Source organism: Haemorhous mexicanus, chromosome 7 (assembly GCF_027477595.1).
Source record: "Haemorhous mexicanus isolate bHaeMex1 chromosome 7, bHaeMex1.pri, whole genome shotgun sequence".
NCBI classification, from domain to species: Eukaryota; Metazoa; Chordata; class Aves; order Passeriformes; family Fringillidae; genus Haemorhous; species Haemorhous mexicanus.
The window spans coordinates 28393686-28408545 of record NC_082347.1 but is presented as its reverse complement, the minus strand read 5'-3'; the positions used below and the strand labels follow the sequence as shown (position 1 = coordinate 28408545).

At 52.0% G+C, this 14860-nt stretch overlaps 1 protein-coding gene across 6 annotated transcripts in view; it reads right to left on the bottom strand.

Moving 5' to 3' along the window:
• Positions 1-14350, bottom strand: part of DNMBP (dynamin binding protein) — a 33892-nt gene extending 19542 nt beyond the window's left edge. The window contains exons 1-5 of one of the 6 annotated variants that reach the window (XM_059851714.1): positions 14252-14306; positions 7339-7500; positions 5765-5943; positions 3449-3571; positions 970-2898 (exon numbers count right to left, since the gene is read on the bottom strand). In XM_059851714.1, the coding sequence (XP_059707697.1) occupies positions 970-2898; positions 3449-3571; positions 5765-5909 (2197 nt within the window). In that variant the 5' untranslated portion in view covers positions 5910-5943; positions 7339-7500; positions 14252-14306. Of the gene's footprint in view, positions 1-969; positions 2899-3448; positions 3572-5764; positions 5944-6536; positions 6750-6897; positions 7060-7338; positions 7501-8876; positions 8997-14251 lie in introns of those variants that run through there. The other 5 variants (XM_059851713.1, XM_059851715.1, XM_059851717.1 and 2 more) reach the window with 5 other exon arrangements.
• Between the last annotated feature and the right edge of the window lie 510 nt (positions 14351-14860).

Sequence of the window (14860 nt, the reverse complement as noted above, 5' to 3'; positions counted from 1 at the left end):
TGCAGTGCCCACATTTCCTGCATGTTGTGGGTTTCAGTAACAGAACTGCAGTGTCAGAGCTCCTAGAAGAAGCCTGGGAAGGAACTGTGGGAGAAGATGTGTGTGATTCCATCTTTCCATTTGTCTACTGTAATATCAAGTGTAACATAATTAACAGCACTGATCTTTATGTGGCATCTTCAGGTTTCGGAGACCAAATGTGCTGATATAATCATGGGAAATTCCTCTTTTCTGAGTAATTTTTTTCTGGGGTGCAAGAACAAAAGTCACATTTTCAGCTACAGATATGCCACAATTGTAAGCTTTTTGCTGCTTTTACCAACAGAATAGTCCTATTTTCTTGTCCTGGACTTCATGGATGGCAGGAGTACAGGGGCAGGTTTTACTTTTTGCCCAGTAATCCATCCCACTCCCAGGTCAGGTTCAGCCCCCTTCTGTGCACCCCTTCTCATATGAATAACAAATCCCCACAGGTCTGTATCAGCCCCAGAGCAGAAAGCATAGGAAAAACAGTGTCCTGACAGGCTGAGAGCAGTCACAGCACTTGTATCAACTCAAATCTCAACTGCAGGACCACCAGCAAAGCCACCCTGAAGTTGTGCTCACTCCCCTACAGATAAGAGGGGATGAGGCAGGGAGGTTGGAACTGCAGCAGCAGTGGTTTTGCTTTCCATCATGGACATACTGGGAGTAGATGAGATGAAAACTCTGGATGTGTGGTGGGGCTGGAATAGATGGGAGAGTTGGAAGGAAAAGGGGGTGAGGAAGATCGGGGCAAAGGGATATCCAGAGAAAGACATAGTGATTCTCCAAGGCAAAATCACAATGATATATATTGCAACAGTACTTACAAAATGATCAAAATCAAGAATTAAAGGGTATAAAAGACTGCCTTCAACAGTGTCTGTAAAACAGCAGAGGCACCTGTGCTCCTGAAGCATTCCCCATCCCACGCTGTTGTAGACTCACCTCTCAACTCCTGCAGCTCCATGCTGAGGCTCTCAATGTTGGAGTCACAGAAATCAAGGTTCTCCATGGTCTCTGCTCTCACCAGCTCATCCTGCTGCTCCTCCAGCATCAGGCTTAACTCAGCACGGGTCTTGCTGTATGCCTCCAGATCTCTCTCCAGCTCTCCAATTCTAGTCAGCAGGATGGAGCTGGAGGAGGCTGATCCTGCCTGTGTCAAGTCCTCACATCCCTCCTCCACCCGCTGCTCTGGGATGCCAGGCTGAAGCTGTGCAGGGGCCACATTTTTCCGCTGGTTGCTGGCTGGAGGCCGGGGCGCAGGCCGGGAGGGTTTGACTGAGAAGGACAGAGCCCTGCCTTTGGGCACCTGGCCACCCTGCACGTGCACAGAGGCTGTCACGAGGCTGCTGGGCCGAGGAGGGGGTGGCCTCAGGGCCCTTCTCCTCTCTGCCTGCCTGGAGTGGGACACAGATTCAGGAGACCCACGGACAATGTCCTTCTCAGAGCTGTAGTCCAAGATGGAGAAGTGACGAGAGACCTTGTCCTGCTCTGCACCAGTACTTGACAGGCTCTTCTCAAACTGGGCCAGTTGCTCCGTCAGTTTGGAGTCCAGGTCCGTGCAGCTGTCCCCCTGCACTGCAAGTTGGCAGCACTCCCCCCAGCTCCCAGCCCGTGTGTCCAGACTCACCTGGGCAGTTCCTAAGCTGGAACAGGGCTTGGACTTCTCCAGTTTACTGTCCATCCAATTGTCTAGGTCCTGGGTCCTGCTCTGGCTCTGATGGGGCTCGGATGCTGCCCAGCTATTAGCAGATGAAATCGCTTGGCTCCTGCAAGGATTTTGGGGGAAGTGGGGTGCATGCAAGGGCACAGTGGGGCTGTCTCCATCATGCTTAGGGGGGGAGTGAGTTTCTGAGTTTCCTGGGGTGGCTGAAGTATTCCCCTCAGGCTCCAGCTCACCTGCTTGGCCAGGCCTGTTGCCCTGTGGAGGAGGCTGAGCAGAGGGGAGAATGCCATTGACTGACTTTGTGTGGTTAGAGGAGACCGAGCCCATCGTGCCTTCGGGATGCAGCTCTTGGTGTCCTGTGCTGGGAAAGGCCTGTCTCAAGTCAGTGCCAAGAGGACCCTCTGACCTCCCTGCCTTGTGAGACAAAATGGTGGCAGGCTCAGGATATACAGCCGAGCCATCCTGCTTTTCCCTGTCTTTCTGGTGCAAAGGAGGAGTTTCAGAGCAAGTGGTTTCTGAATCTTGATGGATGTTCAATCCACAACTGCCTCCACCTTGCAGATCCCCAGCACGCACCATTTCCATGCAAGCCTCAGAGGCTTCCAGCCTCACAAATCTGTGTGGAAAGATGCCACGTTTTCCTCTCAGCTCCCCCTCCAGCCAGCCATCCTCCAGAATGCCTACAATCCGAATCCTGTCACCCACATCAAAATCCAGTTCCTTGGACTCCAGGGCTTGGAACTGATAGAGGGCAACACCATAAGTACTCCCTGGCTCCTTGTCATTTTTGTGGGGCATCTCTACTGTCCCATTGGTGTCACAAGTCTCTGTGGGCCCTGGATCCACCGAGGTTCCTGGTGCTCGCAGAGGAGTAAGCAGTTCCACAAAACCCTCTGGGAAGATGCCCCTGCAGCCTCTGAGCTCACCCTCAAACCAGCCGGGCTCTGGGACACCAATAATGTTGATCACATCCCCTTCCCTGAAGTCCAGTTCCTCCTCCAGCTGAGCAGACAGGTCCATCAGGGCCTGGGCTTGACCCAAGGAGTAGGCAGGCACCTCCAGGAGAGGGCTCTGGGACAGCTGACGTCTCCGAACTGAAAGGCACAGCTCCCTCACACATGATGAGGGGAAAAAGCCCTTGGAACCCCAGCTGCTTCGGCCCTGGAGCCAGCTGGAGGCCAGGGACCCCCCCAGGATCACCAAGTCTCCTGCAGAGAATGAGACACAACAGTTCAAAACTGTTCTCGTTATTGCTTCCCACCTCTTATTCCTGCCTCCCCATGTTCCCTCCTGGCAGTGGGTGAGGACTGGCACTCTGTTATAGCACAGTGCATGCTGGGGATGCACACAAGCACAGGATGGGATTAAGGCATGAAGTATCAGCAGCCTCTTGTACATCTAAAATACACAGTTTGGCTGCAAAGCCGTGCAGGTGCATCGAAGCTTTCATTCTCCCCCAAATGCAAGTCTAAGATTTGGAGATTAGTGGTCAGTTAAGAGGCAATTGTAGATTTACTGTGATCAGGTGATGCCAATTTTTGGAGTTTCATGAGTAATGACAGATCATGAGAAACTTGTATCCAAATGGCAAAAGCCTAGAGGACCATGGTGAATTTGACATGACCCATGTCATAAGGAATTAGGAGAGTCACCTCTTTCTTCTGTCACTCTAGGCAGGATGCTGTGACTAGGTTCATCCATCCAGAAGGACAGGTGAGGCTTTTGAGGTGCAAAGCAAAGGAAGGGAATGCAGATTACCTCTCTGCAATGACAAGCTCCCTGGCTCTTGAGATGTGAAGTCATTGGTACAAACAAACAGTTTTTCTCCCTGCTTCAAAGGGGGAATATCCACAGGTTCAACAAAGCTGCTAGGAAACTGCCCTAAAAGGAGAATGAGTTGTCAGCAATGAGTCTTTCCTGTGACCCACCACCATTTCCACCCTCCTTCCAGATTTTGGGATCTATTCATCTCTTGCTAAAGGAAAATACCCAGTTACCCTGGGTGCCTCAATAGCCCGGTGAAAGAAGAACAAGTTTGGGAGCCAGGAATTCCTGGGGTTTTAAGTACTTAAGAGCTAAAAGAGAACAAAAAGCTTTGAGCCCTTAGCTCACTCCAGGCAACCACAGGCTGTGTGCATTACTGGGACTGTGCCATGAGCTTCCAGGAACAGACATATTGGGTTTTCTATGCCCTTACTTGCTTCCTTCCCAACTCAGACCCATGGTGAGGACGAAGGGATCCAGTAGTGCTGGATCATGGGAGCAGTGTCTTCTGACTGGGCAAATCCACTTGGTGCTCCTTCCTCCATAGGGCTTGGCCCCTGTGCAGTGTAAGCACAGAATTCAGACTGCCACTCTGAATGGGATGGCCACACCTGTGAGTCACAGGCTCTGTCACAGCTTCAGCACCGCTGGGACTCCAGGGACCTTCCCCACTGTCATTCTGAGTATCTGTTTCACCATGGCACATTTGTTGGCCACCAGATGATACCCATCAGATACTAATTTCAGTCCTGAGAGCACATGACATGGCAGAGCCCACTGCAAAGACCACTAAAAATGTCTTTCTTATATAATTGGATGCAAAGGGATATGATGAAGTATGGGCTAGTACCACACCCAGCATTGCCTCTGGGTCACCAAATATTTTCTAATGAAACCTGGAAACACCATATCCTAGACACCCAGAGCTTTACACTGTGTTTAAGCAATTTGACATTTGCTATTCTCTGCTGCTTCCTTCACAGTTTTAAACAACTTTTTTTTTCCTTATCTTAGTTTCCTGCTTTCTGCATGGAAACATAATGCTCTAAGAAAGGAATTACTGTACATGGAGTTACAGTAATTATTCCACAGAGTAATTAGTACTAGGCTGCAACACCTCCACAGCCTCTATTCTAAAGTGCCTTTTCAATTCCCTATAACTTTAACTTAGAAAGCTGGGCAGAAAACTACAACAGCTGTTCCAAGGGAAAGCAGGAATGCAATTGGGTCTTGAGTTAAAGGTCATTAAAAACATTCAGTTTGACTTCAACATGTTTCTTATCTTTGAGCTACGACACATATCTGTTTGTTATTCCTTAATAGCTTCATCTTCTATATAACAACCTCACCAGTTATGCTGGGAGACAAATCTCTGTTGAAAACTGCACACATAATCCTTGCCCAGTGACTTCAGCAGCAGCAGGATCAGGCACATGCTCATTCAATGCCAATGGAGCACAGGAGGGAAGTGCTCCTGTCCACCTTTGTTTCAGACAGTACACAGCTTGTGGCTGTTAGGAGAGACCAGACTGCTGCTACAATAGCAGCCCCATCTCTACAGCCAGGGATGAAATCAGTCCCACCCTCATGCTGAAGACAGAGGCAGACTTATGCTTTGAAGTGGCCTGGCTTTCATCTCCCCAAAGCTCACACATCTTCTTAACATCAGGATTAAGATGAGAAAGAGCTGCCTAAACAGAGACTATGAGACTCTTAGTGTTTCACTAAGAGCATTCTGCTGCTTCAGAGGTTTCTCACACCGCCCTAAAAGTTTAAGAGACTTGCACACCATTCCAGGCACCTAGATATTGATGGCAGGAAGATGCTTTGAAGCAGAAAGGAGGAAGTGGGGCTGAGTCAGAGGGCTTGGGGGGGACACATGGTCACTGTTGTTCTATGTCCACTGACAAGGTCATTTGGAGTGGTTTCCAGAGTGGATGCATTTCCACTCTGTGTGCATCCGTTTCCTTTCTCCCCTTCCACTGCCACAGCAGGTCAGCACATAAACTAGCCAGGAAATGGGCAGTCTCTCTACAGAGACTGGAACAACCAGCATTGTGAAGCTCCTATCTCCTCGAGAACTGACTCTCCACTAACCTCTCTCAAAAAACAACACACAAGCTTGTCTGAATAGTTGACACAAAGCTGGCAGGAGACCAGTGGCAACTTGCACTCTCAGTCTCAATCAAAGCCCATGAAAGATTTAGTAAATCAAATCAGGTCCTTCCCCAGCAAGGGAAGACGAGTTCATGGAGTGCACATTTAGCTGGCACTTGGACAGACCCAGGTGCAAGTATTTCTAGCTCTTACCTGTGACACCTTCCTTCTTGCCAAGGAGCCAGAACTCATCCACTACAGCCAACACCTCGATGACGTCTCCCACGAAGAGGGGCAGCTCTTCAGAGACGCTGGGACAGAAATCAAAGACTGCCCGCACCACGGAGCCAGCCTCCATTGCGCAGGGTCTGGAGGCAGGTCAGTGCCTAAGGCTGAGACAGTGAGAAATTTGTCAGCACCCAGAAACACCTGAAATTATCAGAGATAAGCCCAGGAAGTAAAGCCCTTCCTGAGCACAGAGGCAGATGTGGGGAGATCCTGTCCTGAGCTCCCTGCCAACCCTTTGCCACATGCCTCAGGAGCCAAGGGGTTGCAGCAATGCAGCCCCCATGGTCTAACCTGCCTTGTGCCACCCCTATAGCTATCCCTGTAGGATCATGTGTTTGTGTTGCAAGAGGGGGGACAAGCAGCAAGCAATTTGGAAGTGAATTCCCGTCAGGAAGGAAGCAAGAGGAGGGGAGGAAGCTCAGCATTTCCCTGACATGTGGGGCACAGCTCAGCCTGACAGGGCCTGGTGGGCAGCCAGCACCACCCACCTGCATGTCCCACCACACATTCTCTGGCAGGATGGGCACAGGAATGCCCCTCCCCATGCCACCACTCAGGGCCACAGGAACTGCATGCTGAACCAGCACCACAATTCTGGCCCAGCAAGAGAAGAGGCACAAAGTCCACTCAGGCAAGCTCATACCACCATCCTCATTCTCAGACCTGACTGGAAATATTCTTACTGCCTTCTAGGTACCTGGCTCAGACATTCCCTGGGTGGCTCCACCATGGCTCGAGGCAGAAGTCAGACTGAGATGAGGGTACAGATCCCATTAAAGGTTCTGGGAGCCAAGGCTAAAATTCCTCCTGGCCAGAGACTTGAAAGAAGGCAAAGACTTCCTTGTCAAGGGCTATGTCCTGGATTCCCCCTTACTCTGGAAGTGGCTGTTGAGGACACCCTTCTGTATAATTTCTGCTTTTCAGCTTCACTGTCAAGGAAATACAGCGCACCAAGGCAGCAGCAGTCCTGCAGCTTAAGCTGCTCCTTTGCCTCCTCCCCAGTTCCTCAGGATGGGAACAGAAAGGTTCATCCATCCAAAGCAACCAGAATTCCTCACCTTCACCTCAGACCAGTGAGTTTGCTTTCACTTTCAGACCCGCTGCAAATACAGGCACAGGACAGCACTGCCAGCACCTCTCCTCGGTGCTGTCAGAGCCCTGCCCTCTGCGACGCTGGGACATCGGCGTCCTCCCCACCAGCGCCCTTGGCACCGGCTGCTTTCCTCCCACATCACAACCAGCCCCCGTTCTGTCCGTTTGGACACACCTTCCCTGCCGTGGGACACGCTCTCCTCCCTCCCCAGAGCGGCTCCAAGCGCACAGCGAGCAGTCCCGCTCCAAGCGCCGCCCAGCCCTGTCACCCGTCCCATGTCAGCCCCGCTTGACAACCCCCCCGCCCAGCTAAGGGCAGAAAGAGAGCAGCGACGACTCCACAAAACAAACACACGCCCTCCCCCCGCCAAGGGCAGCCTTTCCCCGTAAGGCCACACACAGCCCACCTGAGCCCCGGAGAGTCAGGAAGAGGGGAAGCTAACACAGGCAGAAGAAATATGTCCCTGCTAACGAGGTGCAGCCAACTTCCAGTGAGAGTGCCAGTGGGGGATCCAGGGAAAGGCTTTCTGCTGACGGGACCATTCTGTTTATCCAGTCCGGCGCACCTCCTGGGAACAAAGCGGGTTTGTACTCAGCAGGAACAGCTTCCTCATCACGTCTTTCCCCGCCCCCAGCCATTCCTCTGCTGCAGTCAGCACGATGTGCCCCTGGCCACCCTCACCTCTGCCATCCTGTCTGTCTGTCACTCCTACTGCTCTCCACTGCCTTCCCCATCGCACGTGGGCTCCTTGGGACACAGGCTGTCCCTTTGTCACCAGCTTTGTGCTGGCTGTACAAACAAAGAGCCCAATATCCAGCAGCAGACAGCACTCTGCCACCAAAAAGAGATGAATGGACTGGAGTGAATCAGGAGCACAAAGAGCTGCAGTTCAGGATAGCAGAAACTCACTGAGGCAGAAGCAGTAACAGTATTAAAAACATGACCATGTGGAGAAAGGAAAAAGATGGAAGAGCTATCAATTAGCTTAAAAATACTAAAGACAAGTAAGGATCCTTCTGCTGTTTGAGGTGGGGTGCCTGGGGCATGCTGCTGCATGTTCTCATAGGAACAGGAGCCGCAGCAACAGGCACAGCAGCAGCCCCTTGCAGGCACCCAGGCTGCCCTCCACCCCCAGAGAGGCTGCCAGCTGAGCTCAGGCTCCCAGGAATCCTTGCCATACTCTGAATATTCAACCTTCACAGCAGCAGTGGACAAAGAGGGAAAAACATATTGCAGGCATAATTGCTGCCTTGGGGTAGTTTCTCCAGGAGCACATGACAGTACAGTGAGATTTCTTGGATGTCTTCTGTCAAAGGTGTAATGTAAGAATGGGCAGAGGTATGCAAAGATTACAGTAAGTGGGCTGCAGACCCAAACCTGGCTTTGCTACAGTCACTGGTGCTGAGAATACAGCCTTGCCACTGATCCCACCCATGAGAACAGGAGTGTCACTTCCTTTAACACACCTGCAGCTCTGGGGACTCATCATTAAAATGTGCAAGATTTTCCAATGAGACGAAGACAGAGAGGGACAGGCAGGTCTGCAATAGTTCCAGCATGTATATATTAATTACAGTTATAATAAACCACTAACCTAATCACGTCCAAAGCATTCCCTGAGAGGCAACTTGTAAGAAAGTGTGAAGCAACTTCTGAAACTGCCAAAAAAAGAATCCCAACAGGCTCATGTTCCCTCAGCAGTACCAAGAAGAGCAAGATCACTCCCTGACTCCACTGGAGTGTAGACAGCATGCCCTTGTATTTGCAAGTAGTGAATCAGTCTTATGGAGCTTGCTTGCTCCATGACATGAATTGAACACAAAATATTACATTTTCCAGGGCCTTGGCCTTGTCTTACTCCCTGTAGTGCTGCCTGCCAACATTTTCTACAAACCCCCACCTAGAGAAGGAAGCCTCCCAGCATATTCCAGACTGGAAACTTACTGAGTCCAACTCTTCAGGCTTAATAGTGGACCCGACCTTCTTCCAGATCCACCCTAGAAAACAAGCATTCAGCAACAGCTCACACAGAGGCTCCAGAAGGAAAGGCAGACTGCAGGGAGAGCAGGGCTCCGCCTGTGATCCCCTGTGAGTCACGGCTCCTGACAGCTGGCCAAGCACCTCTCACCTCAAGGATGGGTGATCCTTGCCTGCCAGAGGGAAGGAGGGAGAACTCTGCCACAACTGAGCAAACTCTGGGGTTTCAGGCTAGGGTAGCTCAGGACTGTGGATCGCACGGCTCCTGCCCCCGCCCAGCAGCAGACCCGCATCCAAAGAGAGCCTCACTGTGCAAGTATGAAGCTGTGGCGCAGCAGGAACTCGCCCTGCAGAGAACACACAGGCTCTGTCTCACTGCCTGATCCTGCACAAACCAGGTAACGGGTTCCTGGCGCCTGACCACAGCCTGCCTGGTGCCCAGCTCTGGGCCTGACACAACAGCATTGTGCAGCAAGGCAGAGAGTGGATTCCCAGGGCATTAATCACTCCCCCCAGTCTACATGCATGCATGCTCAGCACACACTAACATTACCTTCATGGAAGACTGCTTATCCCATTTTGCTATTAGCTCTGGAGTGTGTCTGGTCCAGCGTGGGCTGATGGAAGCAGGGACCAGAATGAAATGATAGCTATTAACTCTGTTACAATATTGTTTTGAGATCTTCAGCACAAACTGGGTCAGCCAAGAAACGGCATTTGCACATAGACTCTGACAACTTCTATCCCTCCTCTTCTTGCAGCTGAAATTGTGCAGGGTAAGAAATCCCAAATAGCGGACTCATCAGCATCAAATGTAATTGTCAGGCACTTGCTAGAAGTACCATCACTTAGATGGAGGCAAGACTACTAAAGATGCTGAAGCAAGGATTTTAAGCACTTGAGAGATAAGGCAGCAATGTGAAGAGGCCATTTAGGCTGATTACAATAAGTATTAACAGCCTCAGTAAAAAGGGAGACCTAAAGGGTTTGAGGGCAGCTAATCCACTCCTATCCCAAAGCACTGCTCAGACCATGAGATAAAAAACAGTAACGGTGGATGCCACAAATTAAGCAGCGAGGAAACCAAACTTAACAGGTGCTATTGCCACTTGTTTCTCCACTAAATAATACATTCCGGCTTCTCACTCAAGAGATAGCACTGTTAGAACTGACTATGGAGAGTATGCCTGCACTGTAACTGAAAAACTAACATTTCACCAAACAGACCAAAATATGCCATGTGGGCTTCCACAGGCATGCAGGATTTGTACAAGAGGGACAAGTGGATTCTTGTCCAGTGGATGTCTCAATCTCTGTAAGAACTTTAGAACCTGCATGAGCAGTAGACCAGGAATGGTCATATTCCCAGAAATGTACAAAGACAATCTTGTCACAAAATGATTAGAGAAATTAATATTAAAAATATTAAACAAATGCTGTCAGTGATCTTCTTAAAAATTGAAAACTACCTTGCATTTCACCTAGGTCTTTTCATACCCCCTTCTACTCATTGTAGCTCAGTGTCTGTTCACTGGAAACACAATCCACCCCCAGTGACAGAGATACCCCTCAGTTCAGTGCATCCTTCAGCTGCTGGAGGACTGGCTTTGACAAGAGATCTGCTGCAGCTCTTGCTGTGCTCTAGGCCGCAGGATTAGTACCCAGCACACAGTGGGAGGAACCAGCAGTTATGCTTGGCTTCTCAAACCATTGTGTCAAGAGCAGAAGCTTACTAACTACATACTAAGACATTTCTACCTTTTTCCTCCGTTACTCCCTGCATTCTCCAAATCTGGACAGCCCTCCTTCCCTCTTCCATACCCCAAAGCATATGCACAGCCCGCACTGTCCTCATTCACACTTCTAGGAGAGGACATTACCTGCACACCAGCATGCCCTGACTGCTCCCACTGGCCTTCAGAGCTGTGGGCACCCACACTCCCTCTCCCTGCTCAGAGCAGAATATGTTGCTCTGTAAAGTTCCCTGAGGTCCCTGCTTGCCTGCACATTCCTGGGTGGAATAAACAATACCCCGTTGAGCCAGGCTGCCTGGGCCCCAGCTGGAGATGGTGCCAATGCAGGGACTGTGGCTCCAGCAAATGCAGAGCTGATCCTGTGAATCCCAACAGAATGGACAATGCAGCAAGCAGGGCAAACCCCCAACCAATGGTGCTGAGGAGAGGAGCCTTCTCCCAGCAGGGAATGCTGATCATTGCAGCTTCTTGATGGTACATGCTGCTTGTCTCAGCAGATCCCAGAGTCCACCAGCTGAGCTTCACAAAGTGGGAAACATGAGAGCTCTTCTGCACTCCACCTCCTAATGCCACATAGCTCCCAGGAAGAAGAGGAATCTTCTGACTCTAAAAAGAAATAGCTTATTTTGCTTTGTCTGTGACCTTATATATCAAAAATCATTGATATGAATACATTTTTGGTTGGATCACCAACCCCTGAAGAACCAGGACTATCAAGTAAAAGGGCTGCTTAAGCAAGCTCTGGCCTCCCACCACACCTGCGTGTACCAAACAAGTCGTTCAAACCACTACTTCTCTCCAGCTGGGCTCTGACTGTCAGTGTTCTCACCTGCTCTGTTGCAGGATGTGTCTGAGGGCAGGCTGGTGGTGTTTGTGTGGGTTAAGTGTGGCGTGGCAAGGAAGCAAGAGGAGCTCATGCTGAGCCAGACGGCAAGCAAATGAAAATTATCTGGAAACTAGAGCACAGCATCAATTTTTAATGCAAAGCAGAACACCTTGCCACAACATGCGATGACTGTGATGGATATTTAATCTCTGGCAGTGGGGTGCCAAGCATGCAAAGGCCAGAACACCAGCTTGGGAGACCAGAGTTTCCCAAATTCTGTATGCTGTGGCAGCACACACCTTACAGACTGTGTTATAAAGTCCTGTCTTCTCCCACCCCAAGGTACATAGTTGTGTCTTTTCCCAGTTTTGCAGACAGGCTAAAATTATACAACTGAGAATAAGGAACAGACAAAACCCCAAGAGCAGAATCACCATTGATGTGCAGTACCTGTGGCTGGGCTACAGGTAGTAAGTAGCATACAATTACAAAATTAGTCATTACACCTTGAGTACATATTCAAAACAAGTTGAACTGGGACTACAAGGACATTCCTTAACACTGTAGCACATGATTTTGCACCCTGAACAATATTCTTCAAGATAACTTTTGGACAGAAGCACATTATGATGATTTGGCTGCTGCGTAGGGAGTCCAGAAATTTGGAAATTACTTGAAATTCTGACTTGGAAACTCTGTTCTTTGCTCACCATGATTCCTGTCCTGTAGTGTATCTGCAATGAACCTCAATCCTCAGCAGGGACTCTGCTGCAACCTGGACCTCTTCCTTTCAGAGTCCCTAGGTGCTTCTGAGAAGGAAGCAATAAATTTCATCTCCCCACAGAAAAGTTCTACAAATAAGACAAAGTAAAAACTGTGTCACTCAGAAGTGGGGTTGGGTAATGTGATTAGAAATATACTTTTGCTAGAGGTTGAGGGGAAATTATCAGTTAAGGCAGTGAAGTGCTGAGGTAAGCATGAGTCAGGCTGTCCCACCTAAGGTTACATCACCACTGTGACAAAGTCCGTCTGAGGTAACCCACTGCAGGGACACCTCATCTGCACTCAGAACCCCAAGAGGTCACACTGCCAAGAGGTTCCCATGCAGAGGTGGTGCCCTGTAAAGCTCTGAGAATCACTCCTTTCCTCTGCCCCTACTGCTCAGCTCCTCCCATCCCATTATCAGCAGTGCTTTAAAACTGTTGTATGTTCAACTAGTTTTTAATGTCACTGCTAATTCTAAGCAGAGCAGCTGGAGAGACAACTGAAACCTTTGGCCCTGACAGAAGAGAGGATCTCACGAACAGAAAGCGGAGGCCAGCTCAGAGACGTGGGCACTCTTGGCGCTATGGAGGCCTCACACACAAGCAGGACGCATTTAGACACTGCCCAGCACGACTCACAGCCAGAGTGAGTCAAGATGAGGGGGATGATGGTGACGTCTTGTAGCACGGTAGAGAGGCTGTATTTGGCAAAGCATCTGCAAAACTGCAAATTCTGTATCTATGAATTCTTTCAGATGAAGAGATAAAATCTCAGTGGAAGCATAGGCAAGGGGAAAGAAAGCCTTTTCAGAAGAAACTGAAAGTTATGGAATCATGAAAAACGTCAAAGCAGACGTTTATGCGTATGACACAACTACAGGATTCCTAGGTACCATAGCAGGGAGAATGAAAGGCCAGAAGTGGACAGAGAATTTCAAACAGCAGGAACAGCAGCAGTGATGTTTGAACCCAAAGGCCAAATTACATCAAGGACAGGATCGGCTGAGGTAGCACTTAAGGTCAACAAAGGGACAGCAGAGGAGCAGCAGCAGCCTCTCAGGGTATTCTGAGGGTGACCCAAGCCTACATCCCCTGGCAGGGCCACTGGAGGAGACACCTCCAGTTCATCTCTGATAAGTACAAGGCAATGGGGCCAGGCTGCCAGTGTTGCAAGAGGGATTTGTGTTTGCAAGAGTGAAAACAAACAGGGAATTCTTTTAAGTTTCTCTTTTCAGGCTGCCTTGAACCGAAGGAATGCCCTCGGAGAAGCATCCGGGAAAGGCACAGTGCTGCAGCCTTGAGCTTCTGCTCTCTATGTACAACCACGTGTGCCACCCGCACGGGTGCAAAAACTCCAGACTCCTGGTGCCAAACCACTGTGGGACGGCCACATAATTTCTAAAGGGCCAGGTGCTCTCCTGCAACAAGCTGTCCCGGCAACAACAGCTACCATCAGCTGGCTGCCGGCCTGGCGGTGACCACCCGGGTTAGCACTGCCTGAACAGGCACGGCTTGAGAGACCAAAATCACAAAGTGCAATGTGGAGAGCAGATGGGCGGCTCCCGCGGTATCGCACAGCTGCTCCAAGCTGCCCAGGTGCCCGAAGTGCTCCCAGGGCAGAGTGTGTGCTGTGGGACGGGGCACAGCGAGCACCCGCCTGGGCACGCAGGGCTGGAGGGCCACACGCTGCCCTGGCGGGGCTGGCACGAGGGGAGCGCACCCACCCGAGCTCGCAGCACCTCGGCCAGGGGCACCCGCCGCCGGCCAGCGCGGCCCAGGGCAGCCCCCGGCACAGGCAGCGCCCATGCCCGCGGCCAGCGGGGCCCGGTGCGGAGTGCGGGAGGCGCCGGCGGGGCGGGGTCCGGGCCGCGGCCCGGCGGAGGCGCAGGCCGGGGGCGGCCGCGGGATGGGGGGAGGCCGGTGGGGCAGCGGCCAAGCCGGGCAGCGGCGAGGGGGGAAGCGCCCGGCTCCCCCCCGGCCGCTCCGGCGGGTCCCTACCTTCTCCCGGCCCGCTCCGGGCGTTGCGGCCGCTCCGGCCCTAGGGGTCCCGCTCCCGCCTCCGCCCGCCCGCGGCCGCCCAGCCCCGCCCGGGCCCCGGCCGGCCCGGCCCCCAGCGCCCGCCCCGCCGCCCGGCTGCCTCCGCCCGGCCCGGCTCGGCGTGGTGCCGCTGGGAAGGCGGAGCTGCTCCGCTGGGCTGGCCCGCAGCCTGGGGAGCCCGGGGCCGCCGGTGACGTGGGGACTTCGCCCTGTGCAGCACTGCGCGGCCCCGGGATGCGAGGCATTCCCCCCGGCGGCCCACGGGGCCAGCCCGCCGCGGCACCCGGTGCCCACCATGGGGTGCAGCCCTCCCCGGGCCGGACCTGGCACTCGTGCGCCATGCACCGAGCCAGGCTGCTGGCAGAGCACCCGGGAGCCCGGCGCGGAGCTCGGCAGGCAGCTGCCTGTGCAAACCCTCTTCTGCTTCTCCACAGAGCGCTGCCGCCTCGCACACACTGCCGGGGCTCCCCTTCCCCGCTGCTGCCTTGTGGGAATCTCGCTCCCTTCTCGGCTTTGGCTTTGGCAGCAGCTGACGAGTGGGTCTACACTGTCCATCTGGTGCAGTCTCAG